The sequence below is a fragment of the Ranitomeya imitator genome, chromosome 9, assembly GCF_032444005.1.
Source record: "Ranitomeya imitator isolate aRanImi1 chromosome 9, aRanImi1.pri, whole genome shotgun sequence".
NCBI lineage: Eukaryota > Metazoa > Chordata > Amphibia > Anura > Dendrobatidae > Ranitomeya > Ranitomeya imitator.
In genome coordinates this window covers 6,078,329-6,105,695 of record NC_091290.1, presented here as the reverse complement: position 1 = coordinate 6,105,695, position 27,367 = coordinate 6,078,329, and the positions used below count along the sequence as shown (strand labels likewise).

Here is a 27,367-nt window from a genome sequence, read left to right as displayed (position 1 = left end):
CTCTGTGAGAAGCAGTCTAGCCCTCTGTGAGAAGCAGTCTAGCCCTCTGTGAGAAGCAGTCTAGCCCTCTGTGAGAAGCAGTCTAGGTCTCTGTGAGAAGCAGTCTAGGCTTCTGTGAGAAGCAGTCTAGGCCTCTGTGAGAAGCAGTCTAGGCCTCTGTGAGAAGCAGTCTAGGCTTCTGTGAGAAGCAGTCTAGGCCTCTGTGAGAAGCAGTCTAGGATTCTGTGAGAAGCCGTCTAGGCCTCTGTGAGAAGCAGTCTAGGCCTCTGTGAGAGGCAGTCTAGGCCTCTGTGAGAAGCAGTCTAGGCCTCTGTGAGAAGCAGTCTAGGCCTCTGTGAGAAGCAGTCTAGGCCTCTGTGAGAAGCAGTCTAGGCCTCTGTGAGAAGCAGTCTAGGCTTCTGTGAGAAGCAGTCTAGGCCTCTGTGAGAAGCAGTCTAGGCCTCTGTGAGAGGCAGTCTAGGCCTCTGTGAGAAGCAGTCTAGGCCTCTGTGAGAGGCAGTCTAGCCCTCTGTGAGAAGCAGTCTAGGCCTCTGTGAGAAGCAGTCTAGGCCTCTGTGAGAAGCAGTCTAGGCCTCTGTGAGAGGCAGTCTACGCTTCTTGGAGAAGCAGTCTGGCCCTCTGAGAAGCGGCCGTCTATCCCTCTGTGAGAGGCAGTCTAGCCCTCTGTGAGATGAACATGGCAGCAACACTGATCTTTTCTCGCTGATGATTTGTTACAATGTATCAGGTTGACATTCCAGGACCCTGGTCCGCTGGACAAGAGCCCTTCTAACCTCCTCCTGTCAGGCGGCTTCTTCTCTGATTACTGGACCCCGTGTGACGTCACGTGTCTCATGCCACGAAGATCACGTCACGCCGAGCCCACCCATCAGGAGAGGCGCCAGGGATGTAGAGGGCTCATTCTCCACTCGCTGAGATGTTGATGGCGGTGGCAGCACCGCAGCGTTCCCATAATGAGCCGCCATGTAATAACATCCCAGAGTGGAGATAGTCGGGGTCCGAGCACAGGGGGCACATACGTGGCTGCGGGACGTAGAAGCCTTCCTGGTCCTCCTCGATGGGCTCCGTGTCGTTGTGTGCGGTCTTCTTGTGCATGGCCAGCGTGGAGATCTGCTTGTAGGTTTTGCCACAGTGGTTGCAGTTGTACGGCTTGGAGTGCGTGTGAACCACGTGGTGCTTGTACAGGCTGGAATACTCGGTGAAACGCTTGTCGCACCCCGGCACCGTGCACACGTACGGCTTCTCCCCTACCGCAGAGACAGAAGGAAGAGTGGTCAGGAGGCCAAACCCCCCGAGACCCGTGCATTCTCGGAGGGGCTGCGGTAACGTGGCCCTTACAGCCGGCGGGCCGTGGTACCTGTGTGTATCCGCACGTGGTTCTTGTAGTTGGTGGCGCTGGCGAACGCTCTGCCGCAGCCGGCCTCCGAGCAGTAATATGGCCGCTCTCCCGTGTGCGTGCGGATGTGAACTTTCCGGATGTTCGATGTGGTGAACGACCTCCCGCAGCCCTCGAACGGACACTTGAACGGCCGCTCTCCTGCAGGCGAAGAATGACAGATTTATGGACGAGCAGAAAACAGAAATCTTAGGACACGGTCATCATTTCCACATCATGCAGCAACCACGCCGGATTATCAGATGCCGGATTACAGCTCAGTACCTGCTGCCCCCTGCTTGGCACGTCACACACATCAGAACCGCTAACAACACCCAGTGCACGAGGGGTTAAGCCGGAATGGCCGCTGCCATTTAACCCTTCTAAGTCTATGAGATCACTGCTGTGTAAATCTGATCATCCGGAGTCGCTGAGCTCAGATTTTCCAAACGCTCCACATTTAGATCCACGATTGGCGGCGGTTTTCAGTGTACGCGCACAAGGACGCCGTGTTCTGCTCCGGCAGAGGACACCATGTTCCCTCCCCGCCCCATGCACTCAGGCCGCACTCCCTGCCAAACTGCACGGAACATTATGTAACCAGACGTCGCCGCGGAGACAGGAAACGCCCACAACAACCATTATTATTACTGACGGAGCGCCAGCCGCCAATCACAGGACATTTAAATAAAAATAAAGGCAGAAATTACATAACTGGAACCAGCGGCGGAGGGAACATCTGTCCACCACAAGACCCAGAAATTAACCCATTACTCCCCACTGGGAGGCTGCAGGACCCCAATAGGCCACGTCTGGAGCGGACAGAAGTTTCCTGTTCTGCAGACTATCACTGTGCAATTACTGTACAGACCCGGCTCCCCTGACCCTTGTTCCCCTGACACTGCTCCCCTGACACTGCTCCCCCGACCCTGCGCCCCTGACCCGGCTCCCCTGACACTGCTCCCCTGACACTGCTCCCCCGACCCTGCGCCCCTGACCCGGCTCCCCTGACACTGCTCCCCTGACACTGCTCCCCTGACCCTTGTTCCCCCAACACTGCTCCCCTGACACTGCTCCCCCGACACTGCTCCCCTGACCCTTGTTCCCCCGACACTGCTCCCCCGACACTGGTCCCCTGACACTGCTCCCCCGACACTGCTCCCCTAACCCTGCTCCCCTGACACTGCTCCCCTGACCCTTGTTCCCCCGACACTGCTCCCCTGACACTGCTCCCCTGACCCTGCTCCCCTGACCCTGCTCCCCTGACCCTGCTCACCTGACCCTGCTCCCCTGACCCTTGTTCCCCCGACACTGCTCCCCTGACCCTTGTTCCCCCGACCCTTGTTCCCCCGACACTGCTCCCCTGACACTGCTCCCCTGACACTGCTCCCCTGACCCTGCTCCCGACACTGCTCCCCTGACACTGCTCCCCTGACCCTGCTCCCCTGACACTGCTCCCCTGACCCTTGTTCCCCCGACACTGCTCCCCTGACCCTGCTCCCCTGACCCTGCTCCCCTGACCCTTGTTCCCCCGACACTGCTCCCCTGACACTGCTCCCCTGACCCTTGTTCCCCCGACACTACTCCCCTGACCCTTGTTCCCCTGACACTGCTCCCCTGACCCTTGTTCCCCTGACACTGCTCCCCTGACCCTTGTTCCCCCGACACTACTCCCCTGACCCTTGTTCCCCTGACACTGCTCCCCTGACCCTTGTTCCCCCAACACTGCTCCCCTGACACTGCTCCCCCGACACTGCTCCCCTGACCCTTGTTCCCCCGACACTGCTCCCCCGACACTGGTCCCCTGACACTGCTCCCCCGACACTGCTCCCCTAACCCTGCTCCCCTGACACTGCTCCCCTGACCCTTGTTCCCCCGACACTGCTCCCCTGACACTGCTCCCCTGACCCTGCTCCCCTGACCCTGCTCCCCTGACACTGCTCACCTGACCCTGCTCCCCTGACCCTTGTTCCCCCGACCCTTGTTCCCCCGACACTGCTCCCCTGACACTGCTCCCCTGACACTGCTCCCCTGACCCTGCTCCCGACACTGCTCCCCTGACACTGCTCCCCTGACCCTGCTCCCCTGACACTGCTCCCCTGACCCTTGTTCCCCCGACACTGCTCCCCTGACCCTGCTCCCCTGACCCTGCTCCCCTGACCCTTGTTCCCCCGACACTGCTCCCCTGACACTGCTCCCCTGACCCTTGTTCCCCCGACACTACTCCCCTGACCCTTGTTCCCCTGACACTGCTCCCCTGACCCTTGTTCCCCTGACACTGCTCCCCTGACCCTTGTTCCCCCGACACTACTCCCCTGACCCTTGTTCCCCTGACACTGCTCCCCTGACCCTTGTTCCCCCAACACTGCTCCCCTGACACTGCTCCCCCGACACTGCTCCCCTGACCCTTGTTCCCCCGACACTGCTCCCCCGACACTGGTCCCCTGACACTGCTCCCCCGACACTGCTCCCCTAACCCTGCTCCCCTGACACTGCTCCCCTGACCCTTGTTCCCCCGACACTGCTCCCCTGACACTGCTCCCCTGACCCTGCTCCCCTGACCCTGCTCCCCTGACACTGCTCACCTGACCCTGCTCCCCTGACCCTTGTTCCCCCGACACTGCTCCCCTGACCCTTGTTCCCCCGACCCTTGTTCCCCCGACACTGCTCCCCTGACACTGCTCCCCTGACCCTGCTCCCGACACTGCTCCCCTGACACTGCTCCCCTGACCCTGCTCCCCTGACCCTGCTCCCCTGACCCTTGTTCCCCCGACACTGCTCCCCTGACCCTGCTCCCCTGACCCTGCTCCCCTGACCCTTGTTCCCCCGACACTGCTCCCCTGACACTGCTCCCCTGACCCTTGTTCCCCCGACACTACTCCCCTGACCCTTGTTCCCCTGACACTGCTCCCCTGACCCTTGTTCCCCTGACACTGCTCCCCTGACCCTTGTTCCCCCGACACTACTCCCCTGACCCTTGTTCCCCTGACACTGCTCCCCTGACCCTTGTTCCCCCGACACTGCTCCCCTGACACTGCTCCCCTGACCCTTGTTCCCCCGACACTGCTCCCCTGACACTGCTCCCCTGACCCTTGTTCCCCCGACACTGCTCCCCTGACCCTTGTTCCCCTGACACTGCTCCCCTGACCCTTGTTCCCCCGACACTGCTCCCCTGACCCTTGTTCCCCTGACACTGCTCCCCTGACACTGCTCCCCTGACCCTTGTTCCCCCGACACTGCTCCCCTGACCCTTGTTCCCCTGACACTGCTCCCCTGACACTGCTCCCCTGACCCTTGTTCCCCCGACACTGCTCCCCTGACCACTGTTCCCCTGACGCTGCTCCCCTGACGCTGCTCCCCTGACCACTGTTCCCCTGACGCTGCTCCCCTGACCCTGCTCCCCTGACCCTGCTCCCCTGACACAGCTCCCCTGACCACTGTTCCCCTGACCCGGCTCCCCTGACGCTGCTCCCCTGACCCTGCTCCCCTGACACAGCTCCCCTGACCACTGTTCCCCTGACCCGGCTCCCCTAACACTGCTCCCCTGACATGTTGGGGTTCTCCAGCATGTGTGTGTGTTGGGGGAGTTATCACCTGTAACATGGGGGTCAGGGTGTCTCTCACCTGTGATGTGTGTGTGTGCCTCACCAGTGATGGGGGCTTCTCACCTATGATGTTGGGGGGGTCTTCACCTGGGATGTGTGTGAACGTGTGGGGGGTTCTCACCTGTGATGGGGGATTGGGGGGTCTTTCACCTGTGATGTGGGGGGGGGGGGGTCTCTCACCTGTGATGTGGGGGGTCTCACCTGTGATGTAGGATGGGGGGGTCTCACCTGTGATGGGGGGGGTCTCTCACCTGTGATGTGGGATGGGGGGGGTCTCTCACCTGTGATGTGCGATGGGAGGGGGAGTCTCTCACCTGTGATGTGGGATGGGGGGGTCTCTCACCTGTGATGTGGGATGGGGGGGTCTCTCACCTGTTATGTGGGATGGGGGGGGTCTCTCACCTGTGATGGGGGATGGGGGGGGTCTCTCACGTGGGATGGGGGGGGGTCTCTCACCCGTGATGTGGGATGGGGGGGGGTCTCACCTGTGATGTGGGATGGGGGGGGTCTCTCACCCGTGATCTGGGAGGGGAAGTCCCTCACCTGTGATGTGGGGGTCTGTCACCTGTGATGGGGGATGGGGGGGGTCTCTCACCTGTGATGTGGGATGGGGGGGGTCTCTCACCTGTGATGGGGGATGGGGGGGGTCTCTCACCTGTGATGTGGGAAGGGGGGGTCTCTCACCTGTGATGTGGGAAGGGGGGTCTCTCACCTGTGATGGGGGATGGGGGGGTCTCTCACCTGTGATGTGGGAGGGGGGGTCTCTCACCCGTGATGTGGGATGGGGGGGGGTCTCTCACCCGTGATGTGGGATGAGGGTCTCTCACCCGTGATGTGGGATGGGGGGGTCTCTCACCCGTGATCTGGGAGGGAGGGTCTCTCACCCGTGATCTGGGAGGGGGGGTCCCTCACCTGTGATGTGGGATGGGGGGGTCTCTCACCTGTGATGTGGGATGGGGGGTCTCTCACCCGTGATGTGGGATGAGGGTCTCTCACCCGTGATGTGGGATGGGGGGGGGTCTCTCACCCGTGATCTGGGAGGGGGGGTCTCTCACCCGTGATCTGGGAGGGGGGGTCCCTCACCTGTGATGGGGGATGGGGGGGGGGGTCTCTCACCTGTGATGGGGGGTCTCTCACCTGTGTGGGTTCGGATGTGTTTCTGGAGGTCTCCTGACGTTTTGAATGACTTGATGCAGTTCTCCTCCGTGCACCTGTACGGCTTCTCCCCTGTGTGGGTCCGGACGTGGCTTTTTAACCCATAACCTGCAGAAATAAATCAGATGTCACCATCCTGAGCTTCACAATCAAACACTGCTCCCCCTCCGGAGACATCCAGAGCGGCAATCACACTGCTGCAAGGTTGTATAGGAGCCTGAAGGAGGAGGACAGAGCAGTCTGTGAGGGAGGAGGACAGCAGAGGAGTCTGGAGGGAGGAGGAGGACAGAGGAGTCTGGAGGGAGGAGGAGGACAGAAGAGTCTGGAGGGAGGAGGAGGACAGAAGAGTCTGGAGGGAGGAGGAGGATAGAGGGGTCTGGAAGGAGGAGGAGGACAGAGGGGTCTGGAGGGAGGAGGACAGCAGAGGACTCTGGAGGGAGGAGGACAGCAGAGGGGTCTGGAGGGAGGAGGAGGACAGAGGGGTCTGGAGGGAGGAGGAGGACAGAGGAGTCTGGAGGGAAGAGGACAGCAGAGGGGTCTGGAGGGAGGAGGACAGCAGAGGAGTCTGTAGAGAGGAGGAGGACAGAGGGGTCTGGAGGGAGGAGGAGGACAGAGGAGTCTGGAGGGAAGAGGACAGCAGAGGGGTCTGGAGGGAGGAGGAGGACAGAGGAGTCTGGAGGGAAGAGGACAGCAGAGGGGTCTGGAGGGAGGAGGAGGACAGAGGAGTCTGGAGGGAGGAGGACAGAGGGGTCTGGAGGGAGGAGGAGGACAGAGGGGTCTGGAGGGAGGAGGACAGAGGAGTCTGGAGGGAGGGGGACAGAGAGGTCTGGAGGGAGGAGGAGGACAGAGGAGTCTGGAGGGAGGAGGACAGAGGGGTCTGGAGGGAGGAGGAGGACAGGAGTCTGGAGGGAGGAGGACAGAGGAGTCTGGAGGGAGGAGGACAGAGGAGTCTGGAGGGAGGAGGACAGAGGAGTCTGGAGGGAGGAGGACAGAGGAGTCTGGAGGGAGGAGGAGGACAGAGGAGTCTGGAGGGAGGAGGACAGAGGAGTCTGGAGGGAGGGGGACAGAGAGGTCTGGAGGGAGGAGGAGGACAGAGGAGTCTGGAGGGAGGAGGACAGAGGAGTCTGGAGGGAGGAGGACAGAGGAGTCTGGAGGGAGGAGGACAGAGGAGTCTGGAGGGAGGAGGACAGAGGAGTCTGGAGGGAGGAGGACAGAGGAGTCTGGAGGGAGGAGGACAGAGGAGTCTGGAGGGAGGAGGAGGACAGAGGGGTCTGGAGGGAGGAGGAGGACAGAGGGGTCTGGAGGGAGGAGGACAGAGGGGTCTGGAGGGAGGAGGAGGACAGGAGTCTGGAGGGAGGAGGACAGAGGAGTCTGGAGGGAGGAGGAGGACAGAGGGGTCTGGAGGGAGGAGGACAGAGGAGTCTGGAGGGAGGAGGACAGAGGAGTCTGGAGGGAGGAGGACAGAGGAGTCTGGAGGGAGGAGGACAGAGGAGTCTGGAGGGAGGAGGACAGAGGAGTCTGGAGGGAGGAGGACAGAGGAGTCTGGAGGGAGGAGGAGGACAGAGGGGTCTGGAGGGAGGAGGACAGAGGAGTCTGGAGGGAGGAGGACAGAGGAGTCTGGAGGGAAGAGGACAGAGGAGTCTGGAGGGAGGAGGAGGACAGAGGGGTCTGGAGGGAGGAGGAGGACAGGAGTCTGGAGGGAGGAGGACAGAGGAGTCTGGAGGGAGGAGGAGGACAGAGTGGTCTGGAGGGAGGAGGACAGCAGAGGGGTCTGGAGGGAGGAGGACAGCAGAGGGGGTATGGTGGGATCATATGACTGCTCGCTGCTCCTGTTTTTGGTCAGGAGAGACTTTCGGCAGCTCTGGATGTGACGACTATAAATGAAGGATAAAGTAGCAGGGGAGGCTCCCGCTGTTCCCCGTTATCTGTGCCCCCCAGCCCGTGTCCCCGTGCCCCCGCTGTGGACTGAATACAAACTACTGCACCTGTTGCGAACGCTTTCCCGCAGCCGCCGTGCTCGCACTGGTACGGCCGGTCCCCGGTGTGCGATCGCTCATGCACCTATCAGACAGGGATCAGCGTTACAATGTGTCAGACAAGCGCCCCTCTGGAGGGTAGACGGCGCCCCCCATACCTTGAGGTGGTGCGCTGTGGTGTAGAGCTTTCCACATCCCTCATAGTCGCAGCGAAACGCTTTCTCGTTGGTCTGTGGGGGTTTCGCCGTCACCCGCGGCCCGTGTCCCTGTAGGACGATCTGCAGATGAGAATGGCGGCATTAAGACCGAGGAGCAGACTGCAGCCTCCCCGGGGTCCGTGTGCGGCACTCACCTGCATCTTCTTCTCCTGCTCGGCCTCGGCCATTAGCGCGCCGCTGCTCACGTTCTCGCTTCCTTCGATAGACACCTATAGCAGAGAGAAGGCGGCCGTCACCCACGGACTGGTGGAATGATGCCAGCTTCTCGTGGTCTTGTTATTACCTTGGCCGCATAGTGCTCCAGGGCGCTGATGGTGTCCGGGTCGATGGTGGCTTCGGTGGCGTGCAGTCCGGCCACCGTGCCGTCAGCCTGGATGGCGAGGATGGTGTCCGGCTGCGGGACCTGCACGGCGTGGTGGATGTATGCCGTGGTGCCATCTTCTAGCTGCACCGCCTGCACCGAGCTCTGGTCGTAGGAATCTAGAAGAGATTGTCCGGGGTAAGTGATGGGGGCAGGTTAGGTGGGCAGCTGCCATCACCGTGGTGTACAGAGTGTGTGGAAGGGTTAATGCCATGCACACCAGCATAGCGCAGCCCCCAGTGCCTACCTTTGGTGGAGTGGTGGATGTAGGCGGTGGTCCCGTCCTCCAGCTGCACCGCCTGTCCGTCCTCCAGGCGCAGAGAGTCTGTAGGGAGCAGATTGCACATGGTGAGGTCGGTGCAGGTAACGTTTGTGCGACCACAAGGTGGGATTTGTTGCACCACGACCCCAATGACGACCAGTACATGTCGCCTGCTCCGGTCGCTGCAGGTCCAGCCTCATGGTCTTGGTGTGTGGCACTCACCATTTTTTGGGACATGTTGGACGTAGGCCGCGGAGCCGTCCTCCAGCTGAATCACTTGTCCTTCCATGAGTTTTCCATCTGTAGAGGAGACTGGAGATCATTAGTGATCGCGTGCTCAGCACAGCGGTGCCGGTGCGCAGGGTAGACGCTCTCATACCTTTCGCATTGTGCTGTATGTACGCCGTGGAGCCGTCGGACAGGGTCACCGCTTGTAGGCTCACACCCTCCATGGTGTCTATGCTCTCACCATCTGAAAAAGCAGGACCAGACTCGTGAAACCCTTCACTTCTGTCATCACTCCCATCGTCTCCCCAAGCGGACAGATCCTGGTAAGACCCAGACTTCGGGGTCCGGTTATAGGCCCCCCGACATGTCCACTCGCCTTCGCATCTATTCACACTTCCGCATTGCAGCGAGCGGTGCTGATGTTACGGCCCCACGTGGCGGCAGAGACGCGGCAGGTATCGTGCCCATCAGAAACCGCAGAGAGTGCAGGCGGCGTATCCAGTATAGTCACCTGAATGCAGGAGTGAAGCCCCCTGTAAGCCCCCTCTAATGGGTATGACATCACCGGAAGGATCTATGATGTGTGTGACGTCATTGGAAGTAGAGAACATCAGAGCGGCCATCATGTGTCCCGGGGTTTTACTCCCGGGAGACCTGAGGAACTTAATTTGGGGTCTTGGAAAGCCCCTAAATGTATTAGAAGGGGGGGATCCTATTATAATCAATGATCTTGAATACATCATGCAGGCATTGAGCATTCTCAGCTGCACCTTGGGGGGACTGCCCATAAACCCATGGCCACCCTGGACCCGCACAGGTCTATGCTAAGCCTAGAAATGAACGATACACTAACAGGAGATAATCTCGCCCCAGGGTTATCAGTCTGCAGGATTAATATGCTGGAAAGGGGAGAGGCTCCTGCTGCAGCCAGACACAGGAAAGGTGAGAGGCTCCTGCTGCAGCCAGACACAGGAAAGGGGAGAGGCTCCTGCTGCAGCCAGACACAGGAAATGGGAGAGGCTCCTGCTGCAGCCAGACACAGGAAAGGGGAGAGGCTCCTGCTGCAGCCAGACACAGGAAAGGGGAGAGGCTCCTGCTGCAGCCAGACACAGGAAAGGGGAAAGGCTCCTGCTGCAGCCAGACACAGGAAAGGGGAGAGGCTCCAGCTGAAGCCAGACACAGGAAAGGGGAGAGGCTCCAGCTGCAGCCAGACACAGGAAAGGGGAGAGGCTCCTGCTGCAGCCCGACACAGGGGCCGAGGAGGGATCGGTGCTGATCTCCTGGGACACAGAGGTTTCCACAGCTTTTTAAAAATGGTCTACCTTTAAGGGAACATTAAATATAAAAAACCTAATCTTCCTGACCACTCCAGCCCCACCATCGGGGGTCCTGGAAGTCATGTGACTGAGTGGATGGGACACGGTGGCTTCACCAGACCTCCTCCTCACTATTTCTGGCTGCAGCAGGAGCCTCCCCCTACACGGTTTACACCGGGCAGACATTTTTCTGGGGGCAGAATATTTTCGACAACGGTCCAATTCTGATGATCCGTCTAGTCTTTCTCCCTCTTTCCTCCAGCTGATCACCTGCAACTAAAGGGTTCATGAATGAAAATAAAATTACCGTCACCGGTCACGGCCTCGGTCAGACACAGTGTGACGTGGCCGTCGCTGCCTCCTCCGGTGAACTCCGCCATCCCCTGCGAGTCGCGGTTGATCTGGGCCAGCAGCATGGTTTACCTGCAGAGACAGTAAGAGCCGGTGATTGCCGCCGTCCGGCCTCGATAATCTACAATACGCCGCGTTAGGATTCTACAGAACTTTCGCCATGGCTGTCAGTGACTAGAAGCGCACCGCTCACGCCATCCTGGGGGGGCGCTATCTACTCAGGATTGTTACAATGCATCGCTACAATGGAGGAATCTGCGGTGACCGCATGGGATAACCATAGCGTTACGGCAGATGTCGCCCGCGGACACATACCTCATGTGCTGGACACTTTCCATGTTCCTGCACAGATTTTTTTACTTTATGAAGTTAAAGTCGGTTCTGGGTCGTTCCCCGATTCTTCCCATTCGCTGCCACTAACGTCCACATATAGTAATCACCGGTCATGACGGCGAACGCCTCGTTTCTGCAAAAAGCACCCAACTTTTCCAGGATTTTTGCAGTTTGGAAAGTGGGCGTGGCTTTAGTAAAATGGGTGTGGCCTGAACATTTCAGCCTCATTCAGACGCCAGTGAATGGTGGACAGCGCGAGGATGCAAGTGTCATGGCGTCCGTGTGCACCCTGCGTCCTTCATGGCGCCACACTGGCGATACGGGTGTGACCCGGAGGAGAACGCACATCTCCGGTGCTTTCTGCAGACACGTGAGCAGTCGCACCGACTACATCAGGGCGTAATATACGTGTACGATCCGGGGCAGTGAGGGCGGCTGCACACGGACTGCACGATATGGAGATGGAAGGGACTGTCGCCTGTCGGTGGAGATCCCGCTCCGCGCCTCACCCATAGACTTATTACTCACAAGGCCAGACAACGGCGCAGATTTCCTGACTTTAGGACACTCAAAATTGTGACAAATTTATGAAGCGTTGTCGCCTTTTATCTTTTTAGGCTGACACACGAGCCGGCCTTTGTGAACGAGAGCTTTTTACAATGCACCAATCAAGCTTGTTTCTTTTACATGGGACTTCACGATCCGTAGAGACCGTACACACCATCATTTTTCTTGCCCAGATGCAGAATCTTGCATTTCGCTCTGAAAAATACCATTCTATTATTCGCTGCCCATTGTTCAAGCTTCTCTGGATCCTTCTGAATCCTAACCTAACCCTGCTTTCGTGGTGCCCCTGGGGTCCAGTCGCCACAGAGTTACTGCACCTCACCCATAAGTGTGGTATCCCACTCTCAGGTAAGGATGGAGCACTGCCCAAGACTCTAAGGCTAAGTGCACACATTGCAGAATTGCTGCGGAAATTTCTGCACCTTACTGTGTCCTTGTGTTATTCCTACAACACCTGCCTGGCCTACCACAACCACCATCATCTCATCACTTATTCATAGTGTCCCTGGGGTTTAGCTCTACCTGTGGAGAGCCGTACCAACTCTGCTGCATCACCATCGGCCCCAGCGGACTCTGGCGCAGCGTTGGCTAATACCTTTATTGCCGAGTACCAAAGGTGGCGTCACAAACATTTTCCAATGTCTCCTTTTCCCCCCATGAACTTTATTCCCATTTCATTGACTCTTACAAACTCTTCAGAACTGTCCGACCCGTCCCGAGTACCCCACAGCCCTTGGGGGCGCTCCAACTTGGCATCAAGAACAGAATGGACCGACCCGATAAATCGGGTCCTGTGCGCCATAGACTGTATTTAACTGTACAAAACTTGCTGCCATTACAGCGCCACGAGGCGCGTAGGAAGAGAAAGGTGCGTCATCGTGGGTGGGATGCAGCGGACCATGCCCGCCCACTGCCAGCACTACTATGCGATGAGGAGGTGTCCGTCAGCAAGAGAGGTCCGCCTGCTGATCTGGTATGGCGGCAATAGAAAGAAGGACCTGGGTGAAAAAGAAGATCTGGGCAACGCCATGGCGGTGGAAGGTGAACGAGCACCAATGTGTGGGGTGGAGCAGGAGGACTCCCCCAGCCGAGACTCGCAAGAACTGTACCAGCCGCCTGCGGTGGATCCGGACCTCCTGGACGCGGAGGAGCTGACCCGCCAGCTCCTGCAGACACATCTGGCGGTGATAGCGGGATGGAAGGAGGCCTTCCTGGAGAAGCTGACTGGGCGACAGACGGCCTCGCCACCAACCGCAGCGGAGGAGACCGGCACCAGTGCAGCACCAGTACTGTGCCGACCCTGGTGGCTGACGGCACTTTAGTAGGCCCACTTCACACTCTGACAGCCGCTAGGCCTGGCTGGGCATCTAGAAAAGCTTCCGGGGACCGGACATCTTAGACGAGATGCCAGCCCCACTGACAACAAGGAGTGGGCCTCAGGAGGTGCACGCTGAGCCAGTGGTGATTAAAAGGGGAACCCAGGGAACTGATATGAAGGGAAATCCCGGCCATCACGCGGGAGGAATATCGCAGGCAGCAAAATATGATGCAGAAAGGAGGGCCGACAGGAGGAGAGGGAGAAGAGGAACCTGCGGGCTAAGGCCCAAGCCCATAAGAGCAAAAGCATGAACCAAAGCCCACTGCGGCAGGGAGGAGAGGTCACCTTCCACTTAGAAAAAGGGGCGGTGATAGCCTTTCATCAGAAAAAGGGGCGGTGATAGCCTTTCATCAGAAAAAGGGGCGGTATGGCCCTAGATGTCATAAAGTGTGCACCTGCACCAAGAAGACTGGCAGCTGCAGACCTGGCTGCAACAACAGGCACTGAAAGCGCAGCCCAGACGCAGACACCGGTGGCAGGACAGGATCTGACTGTGCGTGACTTTATAGGCCATGACCTCTTTGTGTTACCTGGAGTAACATCAGCCCACAAACTTTCCCGGCCAGAGAGTGGCCGGCACCAGGTACTGCCCTGGAAACAGCAGAAGTGAGCAAGAGATAGCATGTGACCGTAAACAGTTAGTACAGTGTACTAGTTGATAGTTACATTAACCTGGTAAGGTTTAGTACCTGTTAATACAGAGACAATAGGGCCATGGACAGCGAGTGACCAGAACTTTTTGATTTACATAGTTACCACTTCTTAATGTGCTCCTTGTTGGTTTTACATCACCCCTTTAAGAGTGTGAGTAGGACACTCTATCCCTTTAATAAAAGATCAAAGAACAAAAACCGTCTGGCGTGGCCAAAAACGTGGTCCAATGAGATGACCAGCTATGCCTTGTAGTCACGCCCAAGCCCTACGTTGGGGGTTTAAGATGGGTCCCCCCCATATTGCACTAAAGAGAGGGATGCCCCGCTTTGGGATCCCATTGAAACCTACTGAACTTAATAGAGGAAGTTTTATGGAACTTGATATAAAGATGTTTTATTGCACTTGAAAAGGAAAATGTTTTACTGCCTTTAATTAGGACTGCCCTGGTGAGCTCAAGGAAGAAGCGTTCATTGACAGCAGTGTTAATGTTTAGTGCAGATTTGCTAAAGTTTACATGAAGAATGACAATGTTTTAGGGTATGTTCACACGTTCCTGATATCCCTCCTTTTTTTTTCAGGACTGAAACCGCAGCTCTTTGCAGAAAACGCAGGTCCTTTTTTTGGTGCGTTTTTTGATGCGTTTTTTTATGCAGTTTTCTATGCAGAGTCTGTGTGTTTTCTAGGAAGTTTTTTAGGGTTAAAATGGCTGAAAATACCCTACCCCTAACCCTAACCCTATTCTAACCTTAGTGGAAAAAAAAAAAAAAATTCTTAATTTTTTTATTGTCCCTACCTATGGGGGTGACAAGGGGGGGGGGGGTTTCATTTACTATTTTTTTTATTTTGATCACTGAGATAAGTTATATCTCAGTGATCAAAATGCACTTTGGAACGAATCTGCCGGCCGGCAGATTCGGCGGGCGCACTGCGCATGCGCCCGCCATTTTGCAAGATGGCGGCGCCCAGGGAGAAGAAGGCCGGACGGACACCGGGAGGCCGGGTAAGTATAAGGGGGGGAGATTAGGGCATGGGGGGGGGGCATCGGAGCACAGGGGGGGGGGGGCATCGGAGCACGGGGGGTGGGCATCGGAGCACGGGGGGTGGGGGCATCGGAGCATGGGGGGGTGGGATCGGGGCAGCCACACTCCGCCCACGCACTTCCGCCCGCTTCCCCGCACTTCCTGCTGCAGCGGTTCGGCACCACAAACCGCAATAAAACCCGCAGATATATTTTTGATCTGTGGGTTTTACTGCGGGTTTGACCTCACAATGGAGGTCTATGGGTGCAGAACCGCTGCGGCTCCGAAAAAAGAAGTGACATGGTACTTCTTTTTTACCGCGGCTATTCAGCGCGGCTTTTTTTCCCGATTCCCGCATCATGTGCACAGTGGTTCCTGTTTTCCATAGGGTACATTGTACTGTACCCTGCATGGAAAACAGCTGCGGAACCGCAGCGGCAAAAACGCTGCGGTTCCGTAGAAAAAAACGCACTGTGTGAACATGGCCTTATACTGTTTGATAGAATTGTTATTTAAAATTGCTACATTTAAATTTGGAGTGCCTCCCATAACGGGAAGAAAGGTTTTTCACCTGTTTTTACAATTTATTGCAAGTTTCTTGTAACACCTGTATTTGCTATTGTTACGTGTTACGGAACCACTCAGCACCCAGAATATGTTGTGCAGTTATATGTATGTATAATAGGTTCCATGTGAGATGCATCAGTCCACAGGCTGCGCACCTGGGCAGAGGGGACACGATATTCTCCTTCTGCCCTCCCCCACCTTTGTAATTCCCACAGTAAATATCGGCAGGCTCCGGCCCCCTGCGGCTATTGTAATGTATGTCTGGCCTGCCGCTTGTCTATTGGCCTGCCCTGTGTATCTGTGTAATATATGCTGTGTCCTGTGAATAAAGTGTTGTCAGACTGGAAATACGTGGAGAAGCAGTGATCTTTTATATGCGCCCATGTAACCAAGCAATTCCAGCCAGCGTCCTTCATTCAGACTCCAGCCAAAGCAGAGTGGACCTCTTGAAACACGGGGTGGTACTGAAGGAGGTACCCCAGCTTGGTAGACCCCGTTACAGCTATGTTCCGGGCCGCGGACGTGCTGTGTTGAACGGGGGGGGGGGTTGGTATGTGGCGCCCCTGGGGTCCAGTCGCCACGGAGTTACTGCACCTCACACAGAGGTGTGGTATCCCACTCTCAGGTAAGGATTAAGCACTGCCCAGGACTCTGACGCATCCAACACACAGCAGTTCAGTGGGGGCATTTGGGTGTACCCTGAGGTAGGCCTTATCCCAGACTGGAGAGGGTAACTAGGTAGAGGGTGTGGGTGGAGTGAGTAGTTAGGAGAGGAGATAATTAGGAGGGAAAGCGAGTCAGATTGTGAGAGGAGTGGAGCTGAGCAAACGTGCAGGTCTGCAGCTCCTGACAGACAGAACAGATGAGTGTGACCGAGAGACAGAAAAAAGCTCCCAGAGGGACAGAAGGGGTCCTAGGGGCACGAGAAGTGCAGAAGTCACCCATGGGGCTCATATCCAGACGTGGAGGGACCAGGTTGCAGTTACGGGACTGGCCCCAACTTAGTGGAATACTTCAAGTTCAGCTAAGAAACCGGAGGCTGTGGCTTTTGCAAGAAGCACAGCCACATCCACCCATACTTCGCCAAAAAGGCAGCCATATAGAATTCAGGGGACAGAGAAGACGTCGCCCGACCAGGTTCCTGGCTTGGGACACTGTGTGTTAGGCGCTGGGCAGGAGAAGTGGAAGCCAGCATAGTGAGACGGCCAGAGAAGCATCAGGAGTCCTGGAGAGGTGCATCCCATCTACCTGGGAGTTTGCTGGACCTGAAGCACACAGCACCAGGCTGACGTTTGTGGACTGGAGATCTGTGAGTAAAAGTGGAAACTGCACCTTACTGTGTCCTTGTGTTATTCCTACAACACCTGCCTGGCCTACCACAACCACCATCATCTCATCACTCATTCATATGTTGCCCTGGGGTTTAGCTCTACCTGTGGAGAGCCGTACCAACTCTGCTGCATCACCATCGGCCCCAGCGTCGGCTAACAACTTTATTGCAGAGTACCACAGGTGGCGTCACAAACAAATCCCTTTTCCCATAAACTTTATTTCACCTTTAATTGGACGCCCAGAGCCACCGCTGCTGACTACTTCCCCTTTAAGAACAGTCTGGCCCGAGTACCCCACGGCCCTTGAGGGCGCTGCACGGTCTTCTTCTCCTCAGCTTTATCCCTGACCTGTCTGGTGGGCTCCTAAGCTTTATCCCTGACCTGTCTGGTGGGCTCCTCAGCTTTATCCCTGACCTGTCTGGTGGGCTCCTTGGTTTTCATGTGTTGTTATACGGAGACACAATGTACCAGGTCTGTGACTTCCGCGGGCATAGACCACTCGGGTGTTATTTAGGGGTAATCGGACTACAGGGGGCTGAATACTTATGCCTCAGTGTCAGGTTTACAGTCCCGCGCTCATTCCTGTGCCTTGGATCGTTTCCTCTACACGTCACTAACGCTTGTTACTTGGTATCACAGAAAATCTCTTCATATTTGTGGCTTTAACGTGAAATCTGCGGAACTGTCCCGGGGTGTGCAGACTTCTGCACTGTATCACACATGGTGAGGTCACGTCCCGGGGTGTGCAGACTTCTGCATTATATCACACGCGGTGAGGTCACGTCCCGGGGTGTGCAGACTTCTGCACTGTATCACACATGGTGAGGTCACGTCCCGGGGTGTGCAGACTTCTGCATTATATCACACGCGGTGAGGTCACGTCCCGGGGTGTGCAGACTTCTGCACTGTATCACACATGGTGAGGTCACGTCCCGGGGTGTGCAGACTTCTGCACCGTATCACACGCGGTGGGGTCACGTCCCGGGGTGTGCAGACTTCTGCACCGTATCACACGCGGTGAGGTCACGTCCCGGGGTGTGCAGACTTCTGCACTGTATCACACGTGGTGGGGTCACGTCCCGGAGTGTGCAGACTTCTGCATTATATCACATGCGGTGAGGTCACGTCCCGGGGTGTGCAGACTTCTGCATTGTATCACACGCGGTGAGGTCACGTCCCGGGGTGTGCAGACTTCTGCATTATATCACACGCGGTGAGGTCACGTCCCGGGGTGTGCAGACTTCTGCATTGTATCACACGCGGTGAGGTCACGTCCCGGGGTGTGCAGACTTCTGCATTGTATCACACGTGGTGGGGTCACGTCCCGGGGTGTGCAGACTTCTGCATTGTATCACACGCGGTGAGGTCACGTCCCGGGGTGTGCAGACTTCTGCACTGTATCACACATGGTGGGGTCACGTCCCGGGGTGTGCAGACTTCTGCATTATATCACACGCGGTGAGGTCACGTCCCGGGGTGTGCAGACTTCTGCATTATATCACACGCGGTGAGGTCACGTCCCGGGGTGTGCAGACTTCTGCATTATATCACACGCGGTGAGGTCACGTCCCGGGGTGTGCAGACTTCTGCATTATATCACACGCGGTGAGGTCACATCCCGGGGTGTGCAGACTTCTGCATTATATCACACATGGTGAGGTCACGTCCCGGGGTGTGCAGACTTCTGCAATGTATCACACGCGGTGAGGTCACGTCCCGGGGTGTGCAGACTTCTGCATTATATCACACGCGGTGAGGTCACATCCCGGGGTGTGCAGACTTCTGCATTGTATCACACATGGTGAGGTCACGTCCCGGGGTGTGCAGACTTCTGCAATGTATCACACGCGGTGAGGTCACGTCCCGGGGTGTGCAGACTTCTGCATTATATCACACATGGTGAGGTCACGTCCTGGGGTGTGCAGACTTCTGCACTGTATCACACATGGTGAGGTCACGTCCCGGAGTGTGCAGACTTCTGCATTATATCACACGCGGTGGGGTCACGTCCCGGGGTGTGCAGACTTCTGCATTATATCACACGCGGTGGGGTCACGTCCCGGGGTGTGCAGACTTCTGCACTGTATCACACGCGGTGAGGTCACGTCCCGGGGTGTGCAGACTTCTGCATTGTATCACACATGGTGAGGTCACGTCCCGGGGTGTGCAGACTTCTGCACTGTATCACACGCGGTGAGGTCACGTCCCGGGGTGTGCAGACTTCTGCATTGTATCACACATGGTGAGGTCACGTCCCGGGGTGTGCAGACTTCTGCATTATATCACACGCGGTGGGGTCACGTCCCGGGGTGTGCAGACTTCTGCACTGTATCACACGCGGTGGGGTCACGTCCCGGGGTGTGCAGACTTCTGCATTATATCACACATGGTGAGGTCACGTCCTGGGGTGTGCAGACTTCTGCACTGTATCACACATGGTGAGGTCACGTCCCGGAGTGTGCAGACTTCTGCATTATATCACACGCGGTGGGGTCACGTCCCGGGGTGTGCAGACTTCTGCATTATATCACACGCGGTGGGGTCACGTCCCGGGGTGTGCAGACTTCTGCACTGTATCACACGCGGTGAGGTCACGTCCCGGGGTGTGCAGACTTCTGCATTGTATCACACATGGTGAGGTCACGTCCCGGGGTGTGCAGACTTCTGCACTGTATCACACGCGGTGAGGTCACGTCCCGGGGTGTGCAGACTTCTGCATTGTATCACACATGGTGAGGTCACGTCCCGGGGTGTGCAGACTTCTGCACTGTATCACACGCGGTGAGGTCACGTCCCGGGGTGTGCAGACTTCTGCATTGTATCACACATGGTGGGGTCACGTCCCGGGGTGTGCAGACTTCTGCATTATATCACACATGGTGAGGTCACGTCCCGGGGTGTGCAGACTTCTGCATTAGATCACACACGGTGAGGTCACGTCCCGGGGTGTGCAGACTTCTGCATTGTATCACACATGGTGGGGTCACGTCCCGGGGTGTGCAGACTTCTGCATTATATCACACACGGTGAGGTCACGTCCCGGGGTGTGCAGACTTCTGCATTATATCACACGTGGTGAGGTCACGTCCCGGGGTGTGCAGACTTCTGCATTATATCACACGCGGTGAGGTCACGTCCCGGGGTGTGCAGACTTCTGCATTATATCACACATGGTGAGGTCACGTCCCGGGGTGTGCAGACTTCTGCATTATATCACACGCGGTGAGGTCACGTCCCGGGGTGTGCAGACTTCTGCATTAGATCACACGCGGTGAGGTCACGTCCCGGGGTGTGCAGACTTCTGCATTATATCACACGCGGTGAGGTCACGTCCCGGGGTGTGCAGACTTCTGCATTGTATCACACGTGGTGAGGTCACGTCCCGGGGTGTGCAGACTTCTGCACCGTATCACACGCGGTGAGGTCACGTCCCGGGGTGTGCAGACTTCTGCATTGTATCACACGCGGTGAGGTCACGTCCCGGGGTGTGCAGACTTCTGCATTGTATCACACGTGGTGAGGTCACGTCCCGGGGTGTGCAGACTTCTGCACCGTATCACACGCGGTGAGGTCACGTCCCGGGGTGTGCAGACTTCTGCATTATATCACACGCGGTGGGGTCACGTCCCGGGGTGTGCAGACTTCTGCACCGTATCACACATATGTATAGTGTCCGCACATCGGCCCCGGAGTCGCTGCCGCCGGTACCGGGCGGATCGGAGCAGATCCGGCCCGCGGCCTGCAGGAAGGCCTAGAGATGGAGTGCGGCCTGGGAGCCGCGCTGGGAGGAGGCCGGGCTCCGGAGCCGCACACCCGGCCGGCACACAGGAGGAGGCGGGGATGTGACGAGGCGGCGGGCGGGAGGCTGCGGTCCCCGCGGCGGTGGCAGGAGCGGCGCCCCCGGCCCAGCGCTGCGCTCCCCGGGCGGACTGCGAGGCACAAGGCACACTGGGTAAAAACACATTTATATACCAACCTCCGACACAATTTTCCAACAATTCCTCCGTCCGACCACCATGCATCAGGGCAGGAAACAGCCGCGCGACACCGCCCGGCGCCGAGGATGGAGCATAGCAGCGCCTGAGAGGAAGAGCAGCGGGCGGGACTAAGCCTGGAACTCCGCCTGCTTATTGGCTGAGGCGGGGGCGCGCTGCTTCGTATCCGTCCTGTGATTGGTGAATTTCTACATGTGAGCGTTTATGATTTTGAAATTCAGAGCGCAGGGCACTGCTGAGGAGATGGTTGAACCCGCCTACATCGTAGACCTGAAGATTATTGGCTGTGCAGGACCTGACGTCACAATAATTCGTGCGCTGATTGGACGTTGGAGCTGTCAGATGACAGGACCCGCCTAGTGATCCTGAGGAAGGTGCTGGTTCTGGGGCTGAGGGAAATGGGCGACATTTTGTGTGTGAGGCGGGTAATGACTGACGCCGGGGATCGCTGGAAACCTGCTGCTCTGCGTTACCGGGGCGCTGGTACCTGTGGGGGACACGTGAGGCGGCGCGGGGCTCCAGCTGTGGGGTCGTCACTGCCGAGGGTCCCAGAGCAATGGCGGCTCCCGACGTTACTGAGAGTCCGCTACAGTCCTGGGAGAATTCACAGCGCCTGACACGGTCTGACCCGCCGGGGAACCTGCCCCTGACACGGTCTGACCCGCCGGGGAACCTGCCCCTGACACGGTCTGACCGCCGGGGAACCTGCCCCTGACACGGTCTGACCCGCCGGGGAACCTGCCCCTGACACGGTCTGACCCGCCGGGGAACCTGCCCCTGACACGGTCTGCGCCCCCGGGGAACTCTGCCCCTGACACGGTCTGCGCCCCCGGGGAACCTGCCCCTGACACGGTCTGAACCGCCGGGGAACCTGCCCCTGACACGGTCTGACCCGCCGGGGAACCTGCCCCTGACACGGTCTGACCGCCGGGGAACCTGCCCCTGACACGGTCTGACCCGCCGGGGAACCTGCCCCTGACACGGTCTGACCCGCCGGGGAACCTGCCCCTGACACGGTCTGACCCGCCGGGGAACTCTGCCCCTCCTGACACGGTCTGACCCGCCGGGGAACTCTGCCCCTCCTGACACGGTCTGACCCGCCGGGGAACTCTGCCCCTCCTGACACGGTCTGCGCCCCCGGGGAACTCTGCCCCTCCTGACACGGTCTGACCCGCCGGGGAACTCTGCCCCTCCTGACACGGTCTGCGCCCCCGGGGAACTCTGCCCCTCCTGACACGGTCTGCGCCCCCGGGGAACTCTGCCCCTCCTGACACGGTCTGCGCCCCCGGGGAACTCTGCCCCTCCTGACACGGTCTGCGCCCCCGGGGAACTCTGCCCCTCCTGACACGGTCTGCGCCCCCGGGGAACTCTGCCCCTCCTGACACGGTCTGCGCCCCCGGGGAACTCTGCCCCTCCTGACACGGTCTGCGCCCCCGGGGAACTCTGCCCCTCCTGACACGGTCTGCGCCCCCGGGGAACTCTGCCCCTCCTGACACGGTCTGCGCCCCCGGGGAACTCTGCCCCTCCTGACACGGTCTGCGCCCCCGGGGAACTCTGCCCCTCCTGACACGGTCTGCGCCCCCGGGGAACTCTGCCCCTCCTGACACGGTCTGCGCCCCCGGGGACCTCTGCCCCTCCTGACACGGTCTGCGCCCCCGGGGACCTCTGCCCCTCCTGACACGGTCTGCGCCCCCGGGGACCTCTGCCCCTCCTGACACGGTCTGCGCCCCCGGGGACCTCTGCCCCTCCTGACACGGTCTGCGCCCCCGGGGACCTCTGCCCCTCCTGACACGGTCTGCGCCCCCGGGGACCTCTGCCCCTCCTGACACGGTCTGCGCCCCCGGGGACCTCTGCCCCTCCTGACACGGTCTGCGCCCCCGGGGACCTCTGCCCCTCCTGACACGGTCTGCGCCCCCGGGGACCTCTGCCCCTCCTGACACGGTCTGCGCCCCCGGGGACCTCTGCCCCTCCTGACACGGTCTGCGCCCCCGGGGACCTCTGCCCCTCCTGACACGGTCTGCGCCCCCGGGGACCTCTGCCCCTCCTGACACGGTCTGCGCCCCCGGGGACCTCTGCCCCTCCTGACACGGTCTGCGCCCCCGGGGACCTCTGCCCCTCCTGACACGGTCTGCGCCCCCGGGGACCTCTGCCCCTCCTGACACGGTCTGCGCCCCCGGGGACCTCTGCCCCTCCTGACACGGTCTGCGCCCCCGGGGACCTCTGCCCCTCCTGACACGGTCTGCGCCCCCGGGGACCTCTGCCCCTCCTGACACGGTCTGCGCCCCCGGGGACCTCTGCCCCTCCTGACACGGTCTGCGCCCCCGGGGACCTCTGCCCCTCCTGACACGGTCTGCGCCCCCGGGGACCTCTGCCCCTCCTGACACGGTCTGCGCCCCCGGGGACCTCTGCCCCTCCTGACACGGTCTGCGCCCCCGGGGACCTCTGCCCCTCCTGACACGGTCTGCGCCCCCGGGGACCTCTGCCCCTCCTGACACGGTCTGCGCCCCCGGGGACCTCTGCCCCTCCTGACACGGTCTGCGCCCCCGGGGACCTCTGCCCCTCCTGACACGGTCTGCGCCCCCGGGGACCTCTGCCCCTCCTGACACGGTCTGCGCCCCCGGGGACCTCTGCCCCTCCTGACACGGTCTGCGCCCCCGGGGACCTCTGCCCCTCCTGACACGGTCTGCGCCCCCGGGGACCTCTGCCCCTCCTGACACGGTCTGCGCCCCCGGGGACCTCTGCCCCTCCTGACACGGTCTGCGCCCCCGGGGACCTCTGCCCCTCCTGACACGGTCTGCGCCCCCGGGGACCTCTGCCCCTCCTGACACGGTCTGCGCCCCCGGGGACCTCTGCCCCTCCTGACACGGTCTGCGCCCCCGGGGACCTCTGCCCCTCCTGACACGGTCTGCGCCCCCGGGGACCTCTGCCCCTCCTGACACGGTCTGCGCCCCCGGGGACCTCTGCCCCTCCTGACACGGTCTGCGCCCCCGGGGACCTCTGCCCCTCCTGACACGGTCTGCGCCCCCGGGGACCTCTGCCCCTCCTGACACGGTCTGCGCCCCCGGGGACCTCTGCCCCTCCTGACACGGTCTGCGCCCCCGGGGACCTCTGCCCCTCCTGACACGGTCTGCGCCCCCGGGGACCTCTGCCCCTCCTGACACGGTCTGCGCCCCCGGGGACCTCTGCCCCTCCTGACACGGTCTGCGCCCCCGGGGACCTCTGCCCCTCCTGACACGGTCTGCGCCCCCGGGGACCTCTGCCCCTCCTGACACGGTCTGCGCCCCCGGGGACCTCTGCCCCTCCTGACACGGTCTGCGCCCCCGGGGACCTCTGCCCCTCCTGACACGGTCTGCGCCCCCGGGGACCTCTGCCCCTCCTGACACGGTCTGCGCCCCCGGGGACCTCTGCCCCTCCTGACACGGTCTGCGCCCCCGGGGACCTCTGCCCCTCCTGACACGGTCTGCGCCCCCGGGGACCTCTGCCCCTCCTGACACGGTCTGCGCCCCCGGGGACCTCTGCCCCTCCTGACACGGTCTGCGCCCCCGGGGACCTCTGCCCCTCCTGACACGGTCTGCGCCCCCGGGGACCTCTGCCCCTCCTGACACGGTCTGCGCCCCCGGGGACCTCTGCCCCTCCTGACACGGTCTGCGCCCCCGGGGACCTCTGCCCCTCCTGACACGGTCTGCGCCCCCGGGGACCTCTGCCCCTCCTGACACGGTCTGCGCCCCCGGGGACCTCTGCCCCTCCTGACACGGTCTGCGCCCCCGGGGACCTCTGCCCCTCCTGACACGGTCTGCGCCCCCGGGGACCTCTGCCCCTCCTGACACGGTCTGCGCCCCCGGGGACCTCTGCCCCTCCTGACACGGTCTGCGCCCCCGGGGACCTCTGCCCCTCCTGACACGGTCTGCGCCCCCGGGGACCTCTGCCCCTCCTGACACGGTCTGCGCCCCCGGGGACCTCTGCCCCTCCTGACACGGTCTGCGCCCCCGGGGACCTCTGCCCCTCCTGACACGGTCTGCGCCCCCGGGGACCTCTGCCCCTCCTGACACGGTCTGCGCCCCCGGGGACCTCTGCCCCTCCTGACACGGTCTGCGCCCCCGGGGACCTCTGCCCCTCCTGACACGGTCTGCGCCCCCGGGGACCTCTGCCCCTCCTGACACGGTCTGCGCCCCCGGGGACCTCTGCCCCTCCTGACACGGTCTGCGCCCCCGGGGACCTCTGCCCCTCCTGACACGGTCTGCGCCCCCGGGGACCTCTGCCCCTCCTGACACGGTCTGCGCCCCCGGGGACCTCTGCCCCTCCTGACACGGTCTGCGCCCCCGGGGACCTCTGCCCCTCCTGACACGGTCTGCGCCCCCGGGGACCTCTGCCCCTCCTGACACGGTCTGCGCCCCCGGGGACCTCTGCCCCTCCTGACACGGTCTGCGCCCCCGGGGACCTCTGCCCCTCCTGACACGGTCTGCGCCCCCGGGGACCTCTGCCCCTCCTGACACGGTCTGCGCCCCCGGGGACCTCTGCCCCTCCTGACACGGTCTGCGCCCCCGGGGACCTCTGCCCCTCCTGACACGGTCTGCGCCCCCGGGGACCTCTGCCCCTCCTGACACGGTCTGCGCCCCCGGGGACCTCTGCCCCTCCTGACACGGTCTGCGCCCCCGGGGACCTCTGCCCCTCCTGACACGGTCTGCGCCCCCGGGGACCTCTGCCCCTCCTGACACGGTCTGCGCCCCCGGGGACCTCTGCCCCTCCTGACACGGTCTGCGCCCCCGGGGACCTCTGCCCCTCCTGACACGGTCTGCGCCCCCGGGGACCTCTGCCCCTCCTGACACGGTCTGCGCCCCCGGGGACCTCTGCCCCTCCTGACACGGTCTGCGCCCCCGGGGACCTCTGCCCCTCCTGACACGGTCTGCGCCCCCGGGGACCTCTGCCCCTCCTGACACGGTCTGCGCCCCCGGGGACCTCTGCCCCTCCTGACACGGTCTGCGCCCCCGGGGACCTCTGCCCCTCCTGACACGGTCTGCGCCCCCGGGGACCTCTGCCCCTCCTGACACGGTCTGCGCCCCCGGGGACCTCTGCCCCTCCTGACACGGTCTGCGCCCCCGGGGACCTCTGCCCCTCCTGACACGGTCTGCGCCCCCGGGGACCTCTGCCCCTCCTGACACGGTCTGCGCCCCCGGGGACCTCTGCCCCTCCTGACACGGTCTGCGCCCCCGGGGACCTCTGCCCCTCCTGACACGGTCTGCGCCCCCGGGGACCTCTGCCCCTCCTGACACGGTCTGCGCCCCCGGGGACCTCTGCCCCTCCTGACACGGTCTGCGCCCCCGGGGAACTCTGCCCCTCCTGACACGGTCTGCGCCCCCGGGGAACTCTGCCCCTCCTGACACGGTCTGCGCCCCCGGGGAACTCTGCCCCTCCTGACACGGTCTGCGCCCCCGGGGAACTCTGCCCCTCCTGACACGGTCTGCGCCCCCGGGGAACTCTGCCCCTCCTGACACGGTCTGCGCCCCCGGGGAACTCTGCCCCTCCTGACACGGTCTGCGCCCCCGGGGAACTCTGCCCCTCCTGACACGGTCTGCGCCCCCGGGGAACTCTGCCCCTCCTGACACGGTCTGCGCCCCCGGGGAACTCTGCCCCTCCTGACACGGTCTGCGCCCCCGGGGAACTCTGCCCCTCCTGACACGGTCTGCGCCCCCGGGGAACTCTGCCCCTCCTGACACGGTCTGCGCCCCCGGGGAACTCTGCCCCTCCTGACACGGTCTGCGCCCCCGGGGAACTCTGCCCCTCCTGACACGGTCTGCGCCCCCGGGGAACTCTGCCCCTCCTGACACGGTCTGCGCCCCCGGGGAACTCTGCCCCTCCTGACACGGTCTGCGCCCCCGGGGAACTCTGCCCCTCCTGACACGGTCTGCGCCCCCGGGGAACTCTGCCCCTCCTGACACGGTCTGCGCCCCCGGGGAACTCTGCCCCTCCTGACACGGTCTGCGCCCCCGGGGAACTCTGCCCCTCCTGACACGGTCTGCGCCCCCGGGGAACTCTGCCCCTCCTGACACGGTCTGCGCCCCCGGGGAACTCTGCCCCTCCTGACACGGTCTGCGCCCCCGGGGAACTCTGCCCCTCCTGACACGGTCTGCGCCCCCGGGGAACTCTGCCCCTCCTGACACGGTCTGCGCCCCCGGGGAACTCTGCCCCTCCTGACACGGTCTGCGCCCCCGGGGAACTCTGCCCCTCCTGACACGGTCTGCGCCCCCGGGGAACTCTGCCCCTCCTGACACGGTCTGCGCCCCCGGGGAACTCTGCCCCTCCTGACACGGTCTGCGCCCCCGGGGAACTCTGCCCCTCCTGACACGGTCTGCGCCCCCGGGGAACTCTGCCCCTCCTGACACGGTCTGCGCCCCCGGGGAACTCTGCCCCTCCTGACACGGTCTGCGCCCCCGGGGAACTCTGCCCCTCCTGACACGGTCTGCGCCCCCGGGGAACTCTGCCCCTCCTGACACGGTCTGCGCCCCCGGGGAACTCTGCCCCTCCTGACACGGTCTGCGCCCCCGGGGAACTCTGCCCCTCCTGACACGGTCTGCGCCCCCGGGGAACTCTGCCCCTCCTGACACGGTCTGCGCCCCCGGGGAACTCTGCCCCTCCTGACACGGTCTGCGCCCCCGGGGAACTCTGCCCCTCCTGACAC

At 61.3% G+C, this 27,367-nt stretch overlaps 1 protein-coding gene across 2 annotated transcripts in view; it reads right to left on the bottom strand.

Moving 5' to 3' along the window:
• The window catches only part of ZNF143 (zinc finger protein 143), a 33,188-nt gene extending 12,413 nt beyond the window's left edge, over positions 1-20,775 (bottom strand). The window contains exons 1-12 of one of the 2 annotated variants that reach the window (XM_069740435.1): positions 20,673-20,775; positions 10,804-10,919; positions 9,332-9,424; positions 9,175-9,264; positions 8,938-9,015; positions 8,613-8,809; positions 8,464-8,538; positions 8,270-8,389; positions 8,121-8,196; positions 6,118-6,243; positions 1,358-1,537; positions 1,020-1,247 (exon numbers count right to left, since the gene is read on the bottom strand). In XM_069740435.1, coding sequence (XP_069596536.1) covers positions 1,020-1,247; positions 1,358-1,537; positions 6,118-6,243; positions 8,121-8,196; positions 8,270-8,389; positions 8,464-8,538; positions 8,613-8,809; positions 8,938-9,015; positions 9,175-9,264; positions 9,332-9,424; positions 10,804-10,912 — 1,372 coding nt within the window. In that variant the 5' untranslated portion in view covers positions 10,913-10,919; positions 20,673-20,775. The remainder of the gene's footprint in view (positions 1-1,019; positions 1,248-1,357; positions 1,538-6,117; positions 6,244-8,120; positions 8,197-8,269; positions 8,390-8,463; positions 8,539-8,612; positions 8,810-8,937; positions 9,016-9,174; positions 9,265-9,331; positions 9,425-10,803; positions 10,920-20,672) is intronic. The other variant, XM_069740436.1, reaches the window with a different exon arrangement.
• Between the last annotated feature and the right edge of the window lie 6,592 nt (positions 20,776-27,367).